Genomic DNA, 23276 nt, shown 5'->3' with positions numbered 1-23276 from the left:
CTAAGGTTTAGTCCAATTCCACTACATCAACAAAGTCAATGTGGTCTCTCCAATGAGAGTTAGACTTGGCCCTAGGCACATAATTTTATTAACATTCAGAAAATTACAACATAAGCAAAAATAACCCCAAAGAAAAACAAAAAATGGAAACTTGAAAATGAAACATATGCTTGCAGATTCAGTGCAAAAGCAAACTGAAGCAGAAGTTGCTAATATGGTTTTAGTACTTTGTGAAGGTGCCAGCTGGATGGATGATAATTTTTCTACCCCTGCAGGGCATCAAAGCTTTTATAAAATCATTCCTTTCACACATATTAGCACTTAGCTTATTAAAACAGATGATACTTTTTTTTCATGAAGCTGCCTGGGAGTATCTTGAAATATAAAATCTGAGAGATAAATCTCATTTTGACCACCCAGTCTAACAAACAACAAACACTGACATGACATACCATGGCTGAGAGTCTATGTTATGGGACCTTCTGTGACTGCCACAACTGTAGTGTCACAGTAAAGGCTGTGAATTGCTGTTATGAAAACATTTGCTGTAACTTGCATAATTAAATGAAACTGCCAGCAAAGCTTTCTAAAATGCTTAGGAGATGGCACACAAATAAATACATTTCAAAGTGTATATTATGTTCCAGAACCGGTATTGTAATGAATTGTATTGCACAGTATCAGAGACCTTATTTTTTCCCTGCTCAAATTCCTACATAATTATGTTACTGATGTCACTGTCATGTAAATTGATCCAAGTTGATAATCAAATAAATTGTATTTTATTCATATTTTACATGTGTAGTGGTTTCAATTTATACAAAAGACATGATCTCACCCTCTTAAAGTTTCTCCTTTGGACAGAAAGGGACATGCTAGACAAAAATTATTTACTCAGACTTGAATAAGCAGAATTATGCCCAAGAATGCAGCTAGGAGTTTATAGGAGAGCTCTGTATGAGGAAATTTTGGTAGAGTAGATGATCATTTCTAACAGAAGAGAAGGAATCAAGTGGAAGGGATGGTTGGAGGGAGACCGTGCAAGCCAATACAGAAGCTGAGGAAAATTAGAGTGAAGACACAGGCTAGCAGGGTGCAGGCCTTGAGGAAAAGGATTATGCTGAACTTGCATAAAGAGGATCAAGAATTTGGAAATCCACAATTCCATAAATGTTTGGTCAACTTCAAGATCTTAGAAGTCTTACAGTAAAAATGTGATAAAATTAAATCCTAAAAGTCATTCCATGGTAGTACCAGTCAAACCCATAGATACACTTGGCTTAATTGGCCTTATTTCTTTAAGGAACAACATGTACAAGTTCTTTATTTAGGGAAATAAACTACACAGTGGGGTTCAAAGAAGCCCCATCAATCCAATTCTGTTCACTAACAGATTCAAAATCAAAAGATGGAATGAAATTGGAACTCACAGTGGAGAAATGCCTATTTCAAATAATACTCTTCTAGCATTTTTATTTAGTCCTTCTAGAACTTAAAATTTCCATGCAGAAAATGTTTAAAGAAAGCCCACCCTTGACAGCTGAAGACAATAAATGAAAACCAAAGAAAAATGATCATCATGAAAAAACATCTTATCTGCTTGCTGAATGTAATCAAAATGTAGCTTATCCCTTCCAGTGTGGTAGTGATAGCAAATATTACAAGGGTAGTCACTTACGTCAAATAACTTCTCTATATACATTTCCTCATTGACCTTTTCTCGAAGTATATCCTGGTTTTGCCGAACAAACATAATGTAGGTGTCTGCTAGATCCATTCCTGGTTTCTGTGGAGACAGACAGCAAGGGGAGAAGGGGAAAGGGGGGGAAGAGAAAGACCACACAACAACTGAGACTTACAGGAAGTTATTTTCAATCATAACTAAGACTGAGATTATGTTATGGTTCTCAAATATGTATAAACTGTTCTTATTTACTAAATCTGCTGTGAATTCTGGATTAGTTACCAAGTTAAGGGGATTCGCTGTTAATAAGTTCTCATAATTTATACATGCTTTGAGTCATATGCTGCCATAGAGTGAAATCTTGGCTCTGGTAACATCCATGGCAAAATTGGACTTTCCCCACTTTATCGTTAGTGAAATTCTCAGAGCCTCCTTCAAGGTCCAGATCCTGCCATCACATTCAGAAAATGAGCAAAAAGTAGCTTTCAGTTCCTTTTGCACTGGCTCAGATTTGGTTTCAATGTGCAGCTGAATTTCACATTTGAGGTCAGTTTCTAATCTAACAGAGTTCTAAAAATACAAATTCAAATGAAGTTAAAGCGCTTCACTGAAAGCAAATGAGTTACAATGGCATAAAAAGGTTAGTATGAGAGTAGAACTTCAACCCTATTTTTCTGAAACTGTTGCGCTGGCATAACCAGCTCAAAGAATGACTAGGGAAGGAGCAAGGACTGTACTGTTTCCCTTCTTGTACCAATCCAAGTCCTATATTCATAGCAGACCAGGCATAATCTTTTGTACCACACTCCCAAACATCAGGTTATGCTGTCCTGCTGCGAAACTATGCCAGTCTGGCTAGAGGGGCTGTTGAAAGTGCTCTCTGCTGCCCAACTGGGATTTCTGAACTGCTGCATCCACAAATGCTGTTCCACACTAAAGGTGCCCCTTGCAGCCAGCAATGTCCCCTTTCACGGCGGCGTATACAGAGCTCCTCGGGAGCTCACCTTTTCTAACGTGGGCCAAGAAAGAACATAAGCACTTCGGGGAGTCTTGTGTAAATGCTCTGTGTTGGAGCAAATTTATAAAAAGTATCTTTTGCCCCAAATAATATTTAAGTTCATAGCATGCAAAAGAAGGTTAAGTTTTATAATAATTTACTTTACAGTAAGCCTTAGCACAAAGCTGTTTATAAAAGATTCAGATCTGGTTAAGACTGGCTCTGCACAGAATGTTAAGAAGTTTGGGGGAAGGAGGAGGGAAGCAGCTATATTCAGTCCCTGTATTCCCAGGCATAAACTATCTCTGCTTCTCAGAAGCTGTTCCTGCCTGAGTAACAGCATAGGCACAAAGCTGTTCCAACAAAATATTTACCATATCTTAAAGAACTGTATGTATAAGCATGTTAATACAGTTAAAATATTTACACATAATTTTATATTAAGTCTTGCTTTTAATTCTACAAGTGGGTAATATTTTATTTTTCTCATTCCTTTTCACCATGTGTGTAATGTACTAAAATGTATATAAACAGAGCACAAAAGAGCAGGACAGGTGCAAAATGCCCAAACTGTTACCTGTCCCGAAACTGCCATGACAATTATGGGATGAAATATTTGAGAACATTCTCCATTTAAAACCGCAATAAATGACACTCCTGGATCATGAACCTCATCTCTTTTCCCTGAATCTACCATGGAGCACATTTAGGGAGATGATCCAAAATAAGAAGACTTGCTTTTTCATGTATACATTAGCATGAATGATGGTTCAGTTTCTTAAGTAAAACAGTTAAATGTCGCATGATGACCTTGTTTAACACTGTCCAGAACTCTGAAAACCATGATGTGTCCTGCACATTTAGATTAGTCATCCTAGAGGCAAACAAAGCTCATTTTAAAAGCTTACCACTTACATACAGCTGTCTATATGAAACTTCTTAAGAAGAAAGTAGGACCATTTACATTTACATCTGAGTTAACAGAGCCTGATCCCAAGCAGGGAAATAAAAATGTAAAATAAAAATAGATAAAACAGTTGTAAAATGTGGTTCACAGAAATCAATAGATTTCCTTCATAAAAATATGCCTTTTCATTAAAATTTGATGGAAATATTTTGAAATTAAACTAAATCACAAAGTGAAGGAGATTTAAAACAGAAGGCTCTATATAGTCCATTAATATACCCATTTGAGATGCTTTTCAAAAATGCAACCAGTCAGAGATGAAACGTTATGGAGTTGCTAAAGCCTGAAAAGTGATAGGACCAGGACTAGTTCTTACTTGGAGGCATAACGGGAAAATAACTTGAAATATCGGGGTGGGAAGAGGGGGAGGTAATCTAACAAATGAAGAGCTGATTATAGTTCTCGGAGGTAAATATTCAAATGTAAAAAGAAATCATCCATTGAAAGCTGAAACCTAATGATTCTCTGATCCATGCACATTTTTCTTCTACTAAGTTCAATAAAGAAATGTTTGTCTTGCAGGCAGCCAAAGCTAGAAAAATAACATTTCCCATCAGCATCAACTCTCCCCTTATCTTTGAGATGTTTACCTAGTCTTGAAGCTGTGACATATGGGAATTTCACACCTAGTGAATATATTTTCATGTAGCTTGTGGCACAAGAGTGTAATCATTAAAAGAATATACACAAGTAAGAGTAACTGCAACAGCTGGTGACATTTACCAATTAGAATTACAGTTCTTTAAAACACTTCATTCTTCTTTAATGTGTGCAGGATAATTATCTTTGAAATTGCTGTGGAAAAAAATTAATTTTCCTTTTAAACAGTGTGTGCTTACAGTACAAATGTGTCTGGATAAGGAAGATTATCAATATTCCAAGAGTATGGGGCTTTGTTTTAAAAACTCTCCAAAATCATTGCAAGCTAACCATCTTTGCATATGGTGGGCCAAACACACATTAAACACTGAATGAACAAATGATATATCAAATGCTTCATTATCTCTCCATACTGGATACACTGAATTTATTTGTTTTCTTTAAACATATGAAAGAAGAAAATAAAGCTATTATAAGAATGAAAATAGGCATAGTACTATATATTACATATTTAACTGTTTTTTTTTCCCATAGGAATTACATATTAGATGCGAATCTCTGATTACATGACCCAAACATTGTTCTGCTATTTTGGATTGCTAAACATAAGGAAAAGAATAAAACAAGTTAATGTAGAATTTCAAATTCTTAAAAAAAAAAAAAAAAAAAAAGAAAGAGAGAGAGAAAAAAAGCAACTGGGTGTACCTTAAAAGACAAACGAACAGAAACTGAGATATATTTAAAGTAATTGTCACACTAATAGCAGTAGACATTTCATTACTAATAGTGGGCAGACTGTGAGCAACTCAGTCTCCACTTTTATATCCAAAATTTAAAATTCTCCTCCTCTGATACTCTGGCAGAACATCTGCTGTAGTTAATGAGAAGAAACTATTTACACATTATTGAGAGAAGATTTTAACCTGGTATATTTATCTGGATTAGTTTAAAAAAAGGTATTCAGCCTGAAAAGTTCCCCAAGGAAAAAAAAAGTATATTTTATGATTGATTAAAAGTTATTGTACATTTATTTGTTTTATTCAGAAAAGCAGACAAGATGTTTTGCCTATCTGAAAGTGAAAAGGAATCAAACAAAGAGATGAATGGAGAAACTGGAAACACAAAGACATCAAATAAAATACCAGGAAATGAAGAGTTGTAAATAGGGTTACTTTGTCACTGGTTACACAAGTAACTGAATACACTAGCAAGTGAATGAGTTTAAACAAGGGTGTAGACTTCAGTACATTCTTTTTTAGGGTTAATCACTAGTCAACCTACCAAGATGAACATGCTGTTTGGGAAAAAAAAAAAGAAATCCTTGTTAATTACATACTGCAAGCGCTCTTACTTCCTGCTGTTACACCTAATCCCACAGGTGCAGGTTGTCTCTTTTACTATTCACTGGTGGGTGGATCCAGCTCCACAGTCATTTTTTCATAGCAACAAATTTAGACAAAGAAGAAACAGCTTAACCTTTCACAGGAAAACAGGAAAACAGTGTCCTGGGGTGTAATTAACAAAGACACAAATTTTTAAATACACTATTCCAGTTTCAAAGATGATATAGAAGCTATATTAAGACTGATTTAATTTGAAAGCACGCATCGCTCCCACTAGCAAAAGTTGCCCCTGGCATCTAGTCAAAAGCAAAGCTGCATTGTCTTGATTTTCGGGCACTCAAATATTTTGGTGCTGAAAGGTCTGCAACAAGTTTAGTACTGCCACTAATATTAGCCTTTCCCTACGGGAGAGATACGGCAAAGTTTCTGTACAGCGTTTTACAGTGTAATAGTTTGTCACAAATCTCAGTAAAAGCCATTTATAGATACCTGAGTTATGTTTATTCTCACTTTGACATTTGTCACAAAATGTTTCTTAGCAGCAGAGAGCATTAAACATACTCATATTCCTGATATTACCAAGAAAAAAAACCATCTAGTTTTACAGAGCTGCTATCTTGTCAAAGCGTTCATTTTTTAAGGATTAGAACAGGTGTTACAGACCAGCTATATAATAACTTTATGGTATTTTGTATTTGCTCTCCTCTCTACCCCGTTCCCCTCCCCTGCATGCTGGAGGGAGACATTTTAACCACAGCACTGATAAAACAATGAAATGAAAAGGAGTGATGAGGTGGAGCGGGCTATTGTGAAAAACATAGGTGCTCCTTATTAAATGTCCACTACCAAATAAAAGAGGAATTTGGGAAAGTTCATTGCCTGAAATTTCTCCTCTATGTACTGCAATGCTCATCACTTAGGCTTTTTAATTAAAATATCATTAAAATATTTTTGGAATAGAAACCACTGGTACTCACCACAAGATCTTCATTCCCTTCATTTCCTACAAATCAAAATACATAAACTAGGCAGAAGGATGCACCACTTGTATAAACAGTTTATTTCCAAGGTAGCATTTTCTGCTTCTATGGTTATGAAAAATTCTGTTTTGCTTAAATGAAAAAATACAATGCATTTTCCTTGCTTCTTATGTATCTTGTAGGTTAAGAAGCAACCTTGCACAGGTTAAAGGTGTGCATTTTAAGAGAGGACTGTCATGCAGAACTTAAGCTGTGATTCTGCAAGCATTTACGCAAATGCATTTTCATATATGTATAGTTTCATTGAATCCACAGGGCAACAGAGGTGTGCAAGTATTTGTATCATGATCCTAATTCTCTAGCGTTAAGGGGCTTCAACAAGACACAGTTACTATGACAAAATCTGGTATTAAACTCTTTTTTTTTCCTGAAACCACTGTATTCTACTACATTGTTTTAACTTTCCAACTGATTAGTAACCAACCTTTCGATCTCCATTTAAGAGGTATCTCAGAAATGTGACTACCTTGAAACAGATGATGCAGAGCTTTTCTTCCAGTTCTGCAATAGTTTGTTTTTACGGGCTTGGAAACAGAAGGGGCAAGTTCCCAGGTCTGGGAATATACAAAGGAGGAAGAAGGGAGGCCAAAACTGAGCATGAGGATAACGACTGTTCTGTGCTCTTTATTTTTAAACAGAGGTCTCCAAGTGAATCCTGCTCAAAAATGGATGGCACAGTATTGCCACACCTCAATAAACGTTGATTTCCCGGAAGAATCTTTCACTTCTTAAAACCTGTTAAATGAGGTAATGCAATACAGGTGTGAACTTTGGAAACAGAGGCCTCTGGAAGGCCTCAATGCATTTGTGCCTGGTAGGAGGCAGAGTTCCCATTCTGGCCTCTACGGGACCCTGTAAGTCAACTGCTGGCCCATGTGTGAGGCCTCCTGTCGCACCTTTGACCTTGCCCAAAAGCAGGAGCAGTGCAGGAGGCCTGGCCGAGTGTGGCCTCTGTGCTGGCTGGGTCAGCCTGGGTCCCCCAGTGGCCCCCGCGCACTGGGCGCGACACCTGGCCTACGGGAACCAAGGGGCACACGGTTCCTTCTGCGCCCTTGGAAAGACTGGCACAGGGTCCCGGCTCCTACAAAGGAATTTAAACCTACCTTTCTGAACAACAAGAAGTATATAAATATGCACGTGACTAAATGCTCAATTTGTATAATAAAAGTAGGTAGATGTTTGTAGAAATGACCAGCTAGATATGCAATTATTGGTGTGCACTGACTCACGTAATGAGAACTGAACACGTAATGAAATTATGTATCTGCTTTAGGAGTAATAATCTTTCAAGATTAACAGCATACTTTTTTGCCCTCAGTTCTATTGCATTTTTTCCCTATTCTCATTGATTAATGGCTATGTGAACAGATCATTAAAACCAAAGATTAGAATTGTTGTACTTCTGCATGTCCTAATGGCCACTTAGGCTTTAAGAAAAGGTAACAAAGAATTATAGCAGACTTGGGTAACTTGTTCTAAAAGAAGTTTTGACTAAACTAAATTGGCTCCTGTATTCACAAACATCAAAACATAGCATTGCCAAATTCCTGAGCATCAAAACACAGCATTACCAAGAAAATAAACTGAAGTATTTCTTATAGTTGCAGTTTTTGTGTTATTTTTCTCCAAATATTTGCTTTCTTCCCGGTGCACAGCAGCCATAATTTCTTTCACCTTAGAGCATGGCACAGTGTGAGAATTACCGAAAAACAAATAACATAGTAGTAGCTAGTTATTTTATTTAGCACTTTTAGTAAATCATAAGATATCATTGTCTTTACACTTCTTACACTGAATTATTTTGTGTTGTTCCTAGTATTTCCAGTGGGATTTCAGTTCAGAAAACAGACATAGTGCCCTACACCGAGTGCCAGGGGAGATCAGTGAAAGTTCCTTGTGACTGTGCGCATCCTGCTTACTAAAGAGTATTCTGAAAAATGGAGACTTATTTTGGATGCTTTCTTAAATAGGTTAAAAAAAAGGGGATTCTGCTTTTCTGGATGGAGTTATTCATAATTCACTGCAAAGATTAGCCAATAGAAGGGTAGACAGCAATACTGAATACTTTCACAAACAAAGCTACCAAACGAACTGCAAATCAGAGTCCGCATTTCCCATTCTGGCCCTGAGAAGTTAAAGAATGCCTTCTGGGGAGTGCATATCTTTGTGTCCAACTACTTAATGTCTAAATTGCCTGTTGATATTAATAGAATTAACCTTTTCCTCAAAATGACCAAGAGTCATTCAAGCATGTCCTTTTTCTTTCTTAATCTGTAATTATTTCTATTTTTATTTACCTTTTCACTTTTTTAGACCCTTTCTATCTCATCCTATGTCTAAAACATTCTGTTCACTACTATATTTATTGTCTTTTGACATCTCTTTTGTCTATTTTGAAAGTTATTTTCCTCTTACTTCCCTATAAAACAGCATTTTTTTCTTCTTTGCCAAACATTCAGCCTGAGAGTCAAAGATCAAAAACTCTGTTGTACTCACACACATGAAAAAATACCAACGGCCGTTTGCCCTCCAATGCCCCTGACTGCTCACCCCCTGATCTACCAAGTAATCGACAGCCTCTGTTTCACAGGCCCCAAGGACAATGCTGAAGTGACCTGACAAGATCCTCCAGCGAAGGTGGGCGGTGGGGGCAGAATGTCGTTACCTAACGACACGCAATTCTCACATATTTGAAACTACATCCAATTAAAGGGCTGCATTTTGGGGTCCATGCAAGCCATCTATCACTTCATGCAATCTAAATCCAAACACAGAATAAGATTTTATAAGTATTCATTCCTTGCCCCACTATGGTCACTTTTAAGTCACCTCAAGAGATGCAGGTGTGTGCTAATGGGAGACAGGAAGACATTTTAAGTGATATCTGTTTAAAATACACCCACACAACAGGCATTTAATTAGCTTCAGTGCAGACTTGCTAGGTTACTGTCGCAAGAGTAAGAGTACAGAATAAATTCCTCACCCTGTGCTGCCCCCTCCCCACTTCTCACTTCATTTCTGAGTCCAAGAAAAGATCTTGTAATGTAATGACATAAGGCCTCCTTTGCAGTCAGAATTTGTATCATCTACAAGTGGTGATTTTAGACTCTGTTCGCACAGGTCACTGGCTGCCAGTTGTGGCAGTAGTGGCAGGACCCTATTCCTCTTATTCTTTGCCTCAACTGTATCTTCACAATGATGGGAAGAATGTGAAGAAGCAAAACTGAACCCCAAACCCTTCTAAACTCCTCCACATTCCCTCGAGCCAGGAAAAAGGTCCTCCAGAGTTTGAAAAATGTTTGTTTGGTCAGAGCTGCAGCCTTGCAAAGTGCAGTTTACAGTCTTGGGCTGCAGGAAAGGCGTGTGGGATAGCTGAAAAGCGAAGGGGTTGTAAAAAGGTGAGGATAACGATAGCCAGTCTAGCAAATAGTCTCGTCTGAAGGCCAAGCAACAGCACTCAGCAGAGGTGGGGATGCGAGCGGAGCTCCAGCAGCCACCTCCCCTCTCCCCTTTCCTCTTCTGCAGAAGCAGCATCGCTTTGGACCTGACTTGCAATATTCCCTTGACTCAGTGAGCTTGTGGCAAAGGTGGTTTTCAGTCTTAGCTTTACCACTGACTTCACTGTTAACACCCCCAGGCCCATGAAAAAAAGCCCTTGCTAGCTCCTTCTCATAGATGTTCTACGTAATATGGAGAGGGAACCTGACAAAAATCCATGGATTTCTGGTTTGTTCAGTATTTTTTTTCCTTACGCTTTTGAGTCTTAAGTGCCTTGCCAAGGACCTTTTTGGGCAGTTCCATAGCATAAAATATTAACATGAATGAACTGGATTTGATTTGAGGTCATCCCTTTGAATGCAAGACTGGGCCATTTTTCTTTAATAACACAGAAGAGCATTTATACAATTCAACAAAAAGAAAAAAATCCATTTGTAACCAAATAGGAAAAAAATGCTGAAAGCATTATCTGAAGAGAAATGTTGTAATCTGTTTTCTTATGAATAAATAAAGAGAAAATAAAATAAAGAGAAAATAACAAATTCTGTAAATAGTGACTTTTCCTTTTATTTAGCATGCATGGATTTTTAAAAATAATTAATATATGCTTGTAAGTATTATATTTTTACACATAAAACTGTTGAAAAGATTTTTTTAGCTGCTATACAGACTAGCATAGCTGGGGTTCTTCTGTACTTGTAATTGTATTTCTTGTAATGTCATAAACATCATCAATTTAATCATTCTTTTTCCCATGCCTGGCAAATAAGATTGTCTTAGAATCATATTAAAAAGTAATTAGAACACAGATTTGTGAGAGAAAAAGGATATTTATTGACAGTTATATTGACAATATTTGTCTGATAACTTCTTCCTTGCTGTTTAAAGAAAAAAAATTTCTAATACAGCATAGCTGAAAATTTGTTTTTATGTATAAAATAGCTTCATCAGGAACCTATTTATTTTTAATTTTTATTCACACCACATGAACACTGCATAAACAGCGATAAATCAAATACGGATTCATAAAACAAAGGATTAAGCAAGGAATTCAAGATTTGGTCCTGAAGTAAGAAATTAATGAATAATAGCTAGCCAAAGATGACGCTTTTACTTGTTGCTTATCATGAACACTTGAACAATTTATCCAAATAATGGAAAGTCTTCTATAAAAGAGTATCTAGGTTACAATCCTCACTCTTCCACAACTGAAAAAGTGCATTGAGAATAACCTTTCTAAGCTTTGCTTTGAGAGTTACTGGTTGCTTAAGGGAAATGAAATGCCCTCTGAGGGCTGTAGTGGCTGTTTAAATACTCTGTGTAAAGCTATAATGAATCTCTGTAGGAAAGCAAAATGTCAACAATGAAAAATGTGAGCTAACAAAACCCCTATTTTTGCGAATTATCATTAACACTAGAAAAAAAATTAAAAAGGTTGTACTTACAGGAACATCAACATATTTTGCAGCTGCTTTCACCTTTAGAAAATTAAAAATAAAACAACACAGTAAGTGCTTATAATTAAGGATTGTGTGTAATTTTAAATTCAGTAACATTGGGAATTCAAACACTTACAGTGAATGAAACTAATGATGAGAAGAAAGTGCCTTCATCATATCTTGACAGTTTAGACAGCACACCTTCTAACACTGAAACAACCTGGAGCAAAAGCACAAAACAAAATCCAAATGCACAATATCGAAATAAAATATTTTGGATGAGAATGTGAGTTCTCCCTCATCAGGCTATTACTGTGCAACAAGGTGATGCAATCTGTAAATATGACTATCTACTCTATCTCACAAAATGCTGAAATCATAGCATTTTTTTCCAGTTTCACCTACAAATTGAATTGATGGAAATCACAATGTAACTGCTGCAGAAGTAGAAACCCAACTCAAAAATTCTCCTGGGGTGAGCTTGCTAATCCATGCCTCTTTGCTGCCTCTAGACTGTGTGGTTAAATATAGGAGTGTGCCTACCCAACATGTATTTTCGGCAGAAAACACACTTGTCATTTTCTAAGACCGCAGTTTCTAAGATCCCAGCTTCAAAGATGATGGAGCATAATCATTAAAGCTGATTATCTCAATATCACATTTCTCTTACCTTTGTTATTCAATAGAAATTCAGGGCTAATTTTATCCAACAATGTGACAGCACCATTGTTTTCTGTCAGTCCATCTTCAGCAACAGTATGTGTTGTTGAATTATTACTGCATGGCCAACAAGGGGCCAAGATACGTAGGCCCTCAGTCTTTAGTATGGTGTGGTGCCTTTGCCCAGTAGTTTCACCTTTAATTCTCTGAGCAGCATGACTCTTCAATAAGCATATTGTAAAGGTCCTTTTGCCAAAATTTATTTTCAGGGACCACAAAAATCTCTCTTCTGGGCCTTTGCATTAATTGTAGCCTTAATGTTAAAACTCCTCCAAATTGTTCTAAAAGCAAAGAAAATTCCTTCTTATGTTCCTTTGTGATGTTACATTACTCATGTCATTCGTGGTGTATAACATAAAATATCTGTCAGCTGTTTCATGTGTGCACATTTATTTTTCACATATGAATTGTCTTCCAGTTTATATAAAGATTGTTTTAAAAGTCATCACTTGCTCCCAATACAGTCATTCCCACAACCACGAGTATCATTTTATGAGTGTGAGGACAGAGCAAAATTCCATCTGGCATGCTGTTAATGGGCACTGTAACAGTGTCACAACAGTGTCACCTCCAGAGGAACTGAGATCATCACTTTGCAATGAGCCCTGCTCTTAACAGTTCAAGGAGCAAGAGCAAGTGCAAACCTACATTTGTCGTTTATCAGTCTAACCTGTCATATTTATAGTGATTAATTAAGACTGTAGTATGTAGCTGCTGGTCAAGAAATAAAACCACATCAAAAACTACCAGAGAGAATGGCAGTTGTTTCTGTACCCCATGCACAGTATAATTTGAGCCCCCTTGTCAGGCCGGATACCAGCTCTCTGCTTTAGCATCGCAAACCTGTGGGAAGCTGCTGTTCATACACTGCAGTCTCCATACTCGTTTCATCTGACTGACAAGGACTCTTTCTGCAAACGAGTGCTCAGTCGTATTGTGCAAAGATCTACTACGTAAGGGGCTGATTTCACAGACAACATGGTGTCCACATTGTCAACAAATGGTTTTAATAAATCGGACATAAAAGAACAGAAAGCAAAACACTGCAGCCTCAAGGATGGCCATTTAACTGAAAGACTTAGTTATGGAGCTGGTCACTTGTTTTCCGAGATCTCACTCTACAGACTTGTGAAGCTCTAAGAGCATTTCTGGGTATGCTTCACATTTTCCACATTGGCTACCCTGAGACACTGTGTGCTTTTTTTCACTGTTGTGTGCTGTTCCTGTGATTTGTTTAATGTTTTAGCTTGGAAAGTTTTGTCCCTATCATTCACTGCCTAATCTTTACTAAATATAGTCTCACTGAATTAAGAATATTCTTTTCATTTTCATAGATGACTGTTACAGCTAAAAACAAATGCTGAAACATATTTCATTGAAACATGAAGGAAACGCATTTTAATTCAAAGGAAAAGGCTAAGAAATAATTAAAATACATTAGATAAAGAATGAATGTACACGGATATTATGCACATTGACAGACATTTTTTCTGACCAAAACCAAGAGTGAAACCTCAGTCTTCCTCTCTGCCCTCAGAAGCTTTCCTCCTCGAAATGGAAGCAGTCAGGATATCATTGGCATTTCACATCTCAAATGAAAAGAGGCTGGTTAAGCTTCTAATGATCAGCCAATGACAGAAAATATTTGCTCCCTGTTCCGAGATTTCATCATCCTCTGATGGCATATATGATAACTAATAACACAAACCCCTCTGTACTTATCTGTAATTGTCTCTAGAATTTCTTGTATATACATCCACAAGGAATATGACTCTTTTCTTCCATCTCCTACAATCTCAGCTATTAAAAACAGCTTAATTATAAGGACGAACTTTTAATAGCACTACACTCTCATTACATTCCCCTCTCTTCCCCTCTTCTTCAATAACGTTTAAAAAGTCAATTGACAGATTAGCCCTGAGTGATGACAAGCTGCATGTAGAACTTGAAACTCTCGAACCATTTGTAGTCATGCTTACATAAAAACATCACTTTTGAGGGGGAAAAAAATGTTTGTTTTTACATATTTGTCAATAATTGGACACATTTTGCTAAACTTCTAAAAAACTCTACAAAAACTTCCTCTTCAACTTATGTGCAAGCATGCTGGGTGCCAATCAGAGTAGAGACACTCCCCCATCAAGCTATGAACAAATGAAAAAAGGCATGCGGAAAATATGATAACAGTCTTACTTTTGTCCCTAATTCACAAATTGCAAATGTATATCTAATTTCTCTTCTTTTGAAAAGCAGACATTTCTGGGTAGTTTGCAATGAATAGATAACATAACATCTTGTAAAATCTTTCTCTTCTCCCAGTGTCATTTTCTGTATCCTTCAAACTATTAGTGACAGAAAGCTTTTTCTTTTATATTAAGCATTAAAGATTTTTACTGCAGTAGAGGTGTGACAGTACCACTAGACATTGTTTAATTTTTCTTCACATATTTTCCAAATACTTATATCATGTCAAAACATATTTTCTTTTTAACTTTTAAAAACTACAAGGTAATTTTCAAGAATTAATAGCTTAAAATATTTTTTAATTAAACAGTTTGTGCAGCAAAATCTCATTGAAAAGTTATACAGATATTTTGCATGTTGTCTATCTCTAAATACAAAGTAATTTAAATGTTTCTTAATGCTAGAAGGAAAGTTTTATGTGAAAAATTAAACAAAGAATCAAAGTAATGTGCTAGTACTAAAGATGATATTGACATAATCAAGTCCTATCAGTTCTGCCAGGTGCCAGTAGTTCTCATCTATAATACAATACAAAAGAAAAACTAATCTGATCAGCAAGTTGCACAGAAAGTGTTCTCCCAATTTATAAAATTTAATTTTATAAATTCAGTGTTATTTCGATGAGCATTATGCACAAATCATGTTTCAGTCCCCCAATCTCATTTTAGAAAGCATAGAAAAATTGTGATATTCAAAGATATTTCAGAAAATCAACCAAGAAATAATTTGTTTTATTAAAAATCAGAATCTGAATTGTTTTACCTTTGAAACAAGAAGCGAAATAATTTCTTTAACAGTTTCTTCAATCAAGTCATCTATCTTTGAATGGTATTGTTGCTGTATTTCAAAAGGTAAAGAAAGCATTAGCATGTATATGAACACACACTTTTGTCATAAGTCATAAATGGTACAAAGCTGATAACCCTGCCAGATCAGATTTACTTAAAATTATCATTTTGAACATCAGAAGAACAAACCCTTGAAAACGATCCATCCAATCAAAACTTTCTTACATTCTGTGTTGAAAATTTTCCCATGTACACTGTTGAGTTAAGCAGCTAATGGGGTTATTATTTAGATGAATTGAGTTCTTATTCTTATTCAGGCGAAGGAATGTGAAGGATACTTTTTGTCTTCTATATAATTAAGGTGGCCATGTATTTTTCCTCTAAAGGGTTGGTTTAGCAGGAGAAGCAAAAAGACTAGAATAAGATTTAATTAATACAGCATTTCATGTCTGACAACTCTCATTCATAAGTTATTTTAAATGTCCTCTAGAAATAAAATGAGCTCCAATTGTTCATCCTAAAAGAGCCTTTTTGTTAGCACAGTGAGCTGCAGTTTATACAAATCTTACAATATGCTCAAGCAAGGGCAAAATTAAAATTTCATCAACAAAGCAGAATAGATGGTAACAAATTAATAGGCCATAAAAGGCATAATAAAACAGACTTCATTCTCCATAGCCTTTTTCTTTCACTTTTTTTATAAAGAAGGTGTCTTTAAGTAAATACTATTTAAAATAAATCTGAAAGACTTTTTAGATAATACTACAGAGTTCCCTCCTGAAATTAACAGGAACTAGGGATCCCATTCTGTCGAGGAGGCACATCAATTTAAACACTAATTCTTCCTTTAGAAACATTTATCTGACAGCAAAGATTGTCCCCAATAGCCACTTCACAGAAAATGTGACTTGTAAAGACTAACCCTATCTTCATAGTTCAAGGCTACTTGGAACAGCTAACAACATAATGCTTGGAGTAAAAGTACTGAGGTCAGTATAAACGTTAGCCTAACTTAGCAGCTGCCAGCTGAATAGTTTTCAGAATTGTAAGTTTTTGAAGGCTGTTTTTCCTCTGTCTCAAAGTTGCCATACAGATCAAAACATTAAATCTGATCCACTTAATATATTTAGGAACGATTTTCTAAATGGTATATCTACTGAATTTGCATTTAATTAAGAGAAAATACAACCATGAGATTTACCCACACATATGTATCTGTTTCAGTTACCATTTACTGTTTTCAAAGCATGTTAATTTTTGTTCTTAATTTCTTCTTTCAGTGATTAATAAAAACACTTGGGAAAATATGAATACACATCTCATACAAATATCAGCATATATCTCTGAAGAGTGAAGGAACATATTAGAAATACATCAAAGAACTTTCAGTAGTTCCAGATATATTTGTTTCCAATTGTACTCCTTTCTTGACCAATATAACATTCTCCTGGTCTGCTAAGTAGTTAAATCACCCACAACTGCCTGTGACATTTGTTGCTTAAACACTCTTCAGAAGGCAATGGTTCCGTACTCTGAAAATAATAAATACTCACATTTCCACAGATGCATGTGAAAACTACACATATTCCTATGACTTGTGAAAAAACACTGTTGTTCCTCCCATAAAGCATCAGCAACTTTAACTCCACTGCACACTAAAGCAAATGAATCTATGAATATTCTAGGACCAATTCCTATATATTTGCTTTCTTCTTTCTTTCTTTTTACTATCACCACAAGGCAAGTATAATTTACTAGGAATGGAATATAATCAATAAGTAACTGTACTAGGTGACTAAGCAAAAGCAAAACCAAATCCAAACAAATCAAAAAACCACAAAACAAGCTTCCAAAATCATGACATTGCTTTAGAATATTCAGAATATTTGATTTTTTGTTTATCCTGAATTTCATTTTAGGTTACATTTTTTCAAGATTTATTTTGCAAACTGTGAGACCAGAAATTTCTTTAAGCTCCCCTCTCCAACTTCCAGCAAGATGACAACCCCTACCGCAAAACAAAACTTCATGTCCTCAAGGAAGGTTATTTGACTCCAGGAGATGGACCTTTAGGAAGGTGGAAATACTGTAGAATTTATAAAACTGTATGAGCTGGCAAAGTTGTGTGCATGACCCTGAAATCAGCACCTACAGGAGTCTACCTTTTCTGCTTCTGCCAGCCTTGTTCTGTGAAAAGCCAACAAGTTCATGGACACCTATGGAGAGTTGTGCCTTTACGCTGCTCTGCTGGCTGATGTGGTCACAGTCTACACGGGGCTTGAATCTAGACAATTCGGCTCCCACAGTTAAATGATTTGAATGCACCTTGCAGAGTTTCAGCGTGATCCCAAAGCCCCCTGAAGAAGATAATCCAGAATTATCTTCTGTCTGTCTCTCCAATTGCTCCCAGTAAAATAATAGCTGCAGCTATAGGAGTTACATGGGAGAAAACTATACTCAGTGGCAAAGGGTGTCATGGGATGTAACCAAAGAGGACCATCTAGTGGGTCTTCCAAATATGGCTCCCTGCTCCTAGAAATTGCCCCAGTATCACTATTTGGAAGGAGACAAACTATTGCATGCAGGCACTTGTACTTTTGGGTAACAGAGGGATTTTATTCCTAAATCCCGATGATGGTGATCCATTAAGACCTGTAACTTGTTTGATTCAACAGTATATTCCATTTTCTTTTCTATTCTATCTCACTGTGTCCTAATACTTGATTTGTTTATTTTCCTAATGATTAAAAAAAATTAAAACTTTTAAAGCTATGTTCTTCTGTTTGTTTTAAGGTTGGATGGCTGTGAATATCAACAGCACACAACCATCTGAACTGAAACCGCTATTGTCAACATATAACAGTATTATCTGTATATTAAAACAGTATTATCTGTATATTAAATTGTCTCTGCCCTTTTGCTATCAAACCACCTATAATCCTTGCAGTTAAATGAAATTTTTCTTCAAATTTTATGAACCAAAATAGCTCTAGAACCAAAGTTCATCAAATTAAAGCCCACTTTTCCCTAAATGTTTCTACAAATGTAGAATGTTTCTATGAAAATATTTCTACAGCCAGAGCACTGGCTTCATAAATATATGCATTCCACTGAAATAGCACATCAGCCATTTTCCCCCAAACTGAGAAATAATTGAAAAGTAGTACATCTCTTCCTTAATGACCTTTGATATGGTACTGAGAAGCTGTAATTCTGAAACAGTTAAAATAGCTTTTTCTTCTATATACATTCTGCCATGAAGCATTCAACAGTATAGATCAATTTTCATTTATTCTGTTCATACTATTCTGGTTATACAGAAAAATAAACAAACTCTTCTCTTCTGCTCAGATCTAACTACTTTTCAACCTAAGTGGCCCCAGCAATGTTTTTCTATTTGATTCTTGCCTACTATTCTCAAGAGTATCAATGCTGCCAGATTACTGCAGCATCTAGATTATAAAGTTTTAAGTTAATAGGTTTTAAATTGTTTATCTCTGGTAACAAAACCTATAAAAGCTCCCCAGATATTTGAATGATTGAATGTTGCATGACAGAAAAGTTTTCCCTTACTGCTGCCATTCATTTGACTCAGAACACATGGACTGTAGAGGAATAGTACTTCTTGGCTTCTGGTCCAGGAAGAAAAGAAAAGAAGGGATGCTGTTCAGCATATAAGAACAAAAGATTATGTACACTGGATCTAAGAAGTCAGACAGACAGCCATTTGAGAAATAGCAGCAAACTGTAGATTACTCAGCTGTCTTGTACTCCTTCCTCTATACTCGGTGAACTGCCATTCTAGTGGTATATGAAGCAAGCAGCTGGCACCAATAGTTAGTCTGAAATTTGGAGAATAGATAAGGCTATTCTCACCTAGATATGCTTCTCGAACCCTCCTAGAGCAACTGCCAAACAATGTAGATGGCATCCAGCCAGCTGAGTTATGAGTTAAACACAATGTAATGATTGAGCCTGTATCCCAGTCAGGCCACTCCTCTTAAATTTTAAGAGGATATGTAAAAAAAGCAGGCTGCAAAGCCTTTCTCAGTGACAAAATTCATGATTCTTGATGAGAGTGGACTCAGTGGAAGACATCTGGAAGAATGGTGACCATTATATGAAGTAACACAGGAAAACCACGGAATTCTGGATCAAATTTAATCTCTGAACTTAAGGTGCTATTATTACTTACTATGAGCAGAATGCCCTAATTACATGTTAAGTAAGAATTTCCTCCTGTCTGACAACACAGAGTGGAACCTTTCACATCTGACTCTACTTGAAGAAATCATACGACTCCTTAGAGCTCTGTATAGGGCATGAAAAGATCATGCTGTCTTCAAGGAGATGTTTGCATCTAACCATCTAATTAAATAATATCTTTGGTAATTTGCAGAATAAGCTCTGGAAATTGTCAGATGTATATTAAGTATTGAGTTTGGGCGTGAATGAACAACTCCTTTAAATTCTTTTACTCAAGCCTTAAGGAATGCTTTTCTTGATTGGCATGAAAGATCATGCCGGAAACTGAAAGGAGGAAAAGGGAAAGAAAGGTAATACGGGAAAGGTATTGAGACCAAGCGGCCAGATAGGATTCACTGGAAATTCCAGAACCCCTAAAAAGGGGCTAGAGATGCAAGTGATGATGTTACAAGATGTTCTTCTGACCCCTTTAACAGACGAGGATGATTCCAGAACTAAAAGTCATCGTCAAGAGTTTCAAATAGTTGTGATAGCAAGTACAAGCAAATGAAAAGCCTATTGTCTTACTCTTCCAAAAAAGCCTTGAGAATGGGAGACATCAGAAGACAGTAATTCAAAGATCATGAAAAAGAAGTAAGTTTCCACATTCTCTGAATATTTCTGATATGTGAAGAATTTGAGAACCCTTTGGCTTATCAGATGGATTGGGATGAATTTTAATTTGGGGATTTTGAAAGAAGTATGTATTTCATCACAGATATGTTAAATTTTGCAGCTCTTGCACTGAAAAGAAGCACGGGAAGCACTGGGTGACACGGCCAGACCTAGAAGGGAATAAGGACTCTGTTTCTGTTTTAGTAATGTGAAAAGTGAATGAAGGGGCTTGAAAATCCCCTAGAGAATGAGCAGATTTCTGAAGAGGAGCTAGTGACAGTCTGCAGTCCAAAAGATAACTGGGAATGCCAAACTTTAGCTCTGAGAAGGACTGGCTGACAATGCAGAAGGCATCCTCCAGAGCAGGAGAGAGGAAGGGTGTGTGTGTGGAGAACAGGACTCTACCATCTGTCTGCAGGTCTCTACGAAGGTACTGGTATCGCTTTTCCCTTAAGAAGGGTGTGCATGTGTGTGTTTGTGGTTTATTGCTCAGGTACTACTTAAAAGATGAACTTGCAGCATCAGCCTAAGGTGAAGAGTTGCTCATTGTGGCTTACTTCTGATGAGCCTAAAGCAAGTTGTTTGTTGTTATTGTGCTTCACTGAGAGGTGAAAAAGTCCAAAAGTAAGACAAGACATTTTATCTGAAGAGCAGAAGAGTGAAGAATTCTTCTGAACCCATCCTAAGAGGATGAATGAGGAAAGAAGAATTTAGAAGCTGACGACCAGTGTCTAGCAAGGGCAGTCTGTAAAGGAATTCCTAGAGCTAGGTTACCAAATTAGCAAGAAAAGCAATACACCACTCTAAAATAAATAATGGCAGCTAATAACGAGGGAAAAAAATGTAGGTAAAAAAACAATGAAAGGACACTTACCCACTGACTAGCAAACTGGTTCATGTCACGGAAAACCAAAAGGAAAAACAGAGATGACAAGGCAGAACAGGAAAATGATGAATATCTCATTAAATTGAAAAAAAAAGAAAAAATTACATTGAATACACTAATTTAAAAAGATGAGCCAATAAAATGAAGAGCATAATACAGAAATGGAAAACCAACAGAAACAATATGACCAAAAAATGTAAAAGTGAAACTGCCCAAAGCAGACATACTTTTTTGACAAATTTTAACAATTATTTACCTTTTCTCCAAAACCAAATTGAACAAAATTGCACTGCTAATGTATTACCACTGCTAGAGCGGTTTTAATCTTATGCTGGTAATCTCATCAGTCCACATAGTTAATCCTTTTTCACTTCACAGATTATTTCTGCCAAGGAACAATATGTGAAGGGGAATTGTCAGTGAAATTTTTATATCCTTCAAAAAAACACATCAGTGCTCCACTGTGGAGTATCTACAGTCCTATCAGTAGACTACTGCCCAAATGGTCTCTGTCCTGGGAGACAAAATAAAAAAATCTCATTAAATTACCTGATTATTTCTTTCCTCAATTTACGATCTTTTTAGCATGTACATAGGCACAAATGCCAGGCATATGAGCAAAATAAAAACAAATCTTATCCAGTTAAAATCTAGCTGCAAAGGACAATCCTTTGGCTTTATTTTACTATTACGAAACAGTCCTGAAGTGGGCTGATTCTCTGCTATAATCTAAGAGAAATTCCTGGAGAGACTGTGAGCCAAGAAATCCCCTGCATGTTCTACAGATGCTCAGGTAAAATCAACTAAATCACAGAAGCCCTCTGTGTCTTCTCTGATGCAAGATGAGGGGTCGCGTTTTGAGTGATGCTTCCAGTGAGCAGTCTATGCATGCTCCCTGAACATGACACATGACACTACATGACACATTTCAGCAAGGTTGAAATTAATCTACTAAGGATTGCCTGCAGTATATTTCAGATTAACTGCACACAGAAATTAAACATACAAAATTCCACTTACCTCTTGCCCCCCATCGAGAATACAGAGTTTAGCTGTCTGTTTTTTGGCATCAACTAAGACATTAAACATTGTACACAGAGAAGAAGGAATACGCAGGTCTGTTGATTTGTTTGTCTTTTGCAGCTTCAGTTCAAATGCAATTCTTGTTCTGTTTATTAAAACAAAAATTCATGACATGAATAATTCTCTGATAATTTTGAAGAATGGGTGCATAAATTCATAAACCTTACTACACATGTTGACTTAAGAATATACATGGACATGAGAAGATTTTAGAAATACAATTCTGTAAGTGCAGAACATTCACCCATGCAATAGACAATTGCATTGATGGTAATCTTAAGGTTCCATAGTGCTTTAGCTAATTCAGTTGAATAATAAAGGTTTTATCTTTTTGCCTACTAGATAACAATATACTTCCTTGTATGACAACTATGAACAATGTTAAATAATGAAAATGGCCCACGTTTTTTGACTCTTCTATGTTAAAATGCAGTGTCTCATTTATCATAACAAACACTTGCTTGTGAGAAAAATAACTCAAAAAACTGCTCTAGCTTTAACAGAGAAGGCAATTTTATTGAAGAAAAATTGAGTTAAATATTCTTAAACAATGATCACTATTTCTATTGAAACATAAGACATATCTTGAGATACATAATACACAAAACCTATTTTCTTCTCATACCAGTATAAATAAGGAGTAATGCTACTGAAATAAATGGACACTAAATTTGGTAATAGTTCAGAATACATAAATAAAAAAATAGTGTTTTATTTCTATCCTTATTTTAAAATGTGGATACCAGAAAGTTACACAATATTTAACAAGGTGGGAACAGAAGCATCCTATTTCCATTTTAAAATGTCTACTAGATCATATTATGATCACAATAAGAGTTATGACAGAATAGTTTTCCATAATTCTTTTCTAAGTTGCTACTGTCTAATACAATCCATCCTATGGTTATAATGTACTGTCTTTGCTGCCTGATACGCTTTGTTTTTGACAACCTTAAGACATACTTTGTGTATTAACACTAGTATGGTAGGTATAGTAGGTATTAACAGTAAAATATTAATAGATTTTACATATTAACATTAACATATCAGGACTGAGATCACAGACCAAAAATGGATCCAGGAGGAATCCTTTTTGTAATGCCTCTATGTTAATAACTCTATTCTCA

At 36.1% G+C, this 23276-nt stretch overlaps 1 protein-coding gene across 10 annotated transcripts in view; it reads right to left on the bottom strand.

Annotated features, from left to right (window-relative positions):
* CADPS2 (calcium dependent secretion activator 2) overlaps nucleotides 1-23276 on the bottom strand; it is a 326801-nt gene that overhangs the window by 21930 nt on the left and 281595 nt on the right. For 4 of the 10 annotated variants that reach the window (XM_064506939.1, XM_064506963.1, XM_064506946.1 and 1 more), the window contains 6 exons: nucleotides 22087-22234; nucleotides 21055-21069; nucleotides 15295-15369; nucleotides 11705-11788; nucleotides 11575-11607; nucleotides 1679-1786 (listed from right to left, as the gene is read on the bottom strand). In XM_064506939.1, the coding sequence (XP_064363009.1) occupies nucleotides 1679-1786; nucleotides 11575-11607; nucleotides 11705-11788; nucleotides 15295-15369; nucleotides 21055-21069; nucleotides 22087-22234 (463 nt within the window). Of the gene's footprint in view, nucleotides 1-1678; nucleotides 1787-11574; nucleotides 11608-11704; nucleotides 11789-15294; nucleotides 15370-21054; nucleotides 21140-22086; nucleotides 22235-23276 lie in introns of those variants that run through there. The other 6 variants (XM_026113099.2, XM_064506976.1, XM_026113094.2 and 3 more) reach the window with 3 other exon arrangements.

The sequence above is a fragment of the Dromaius novaehollandiae genome, chromosome 1 (assembly GCF_036370855.1).
Source record: "Dromaius novaehollandiae isolate bDroNov1 chromosome 1, bDroNov1.hap1, whole genome shotgun sequence".
Lineage (NCBI taxonomy): Eukaryota > Metazoa > Chordata > Aves > Casuariiformes > Dromaiidae > Dromaius > Dromaius novaehollandiae.
Note: the sequence above shows the minus strand (reverse complement) of the source record. Positions and strands in the feature narration are given on the sequence as shown.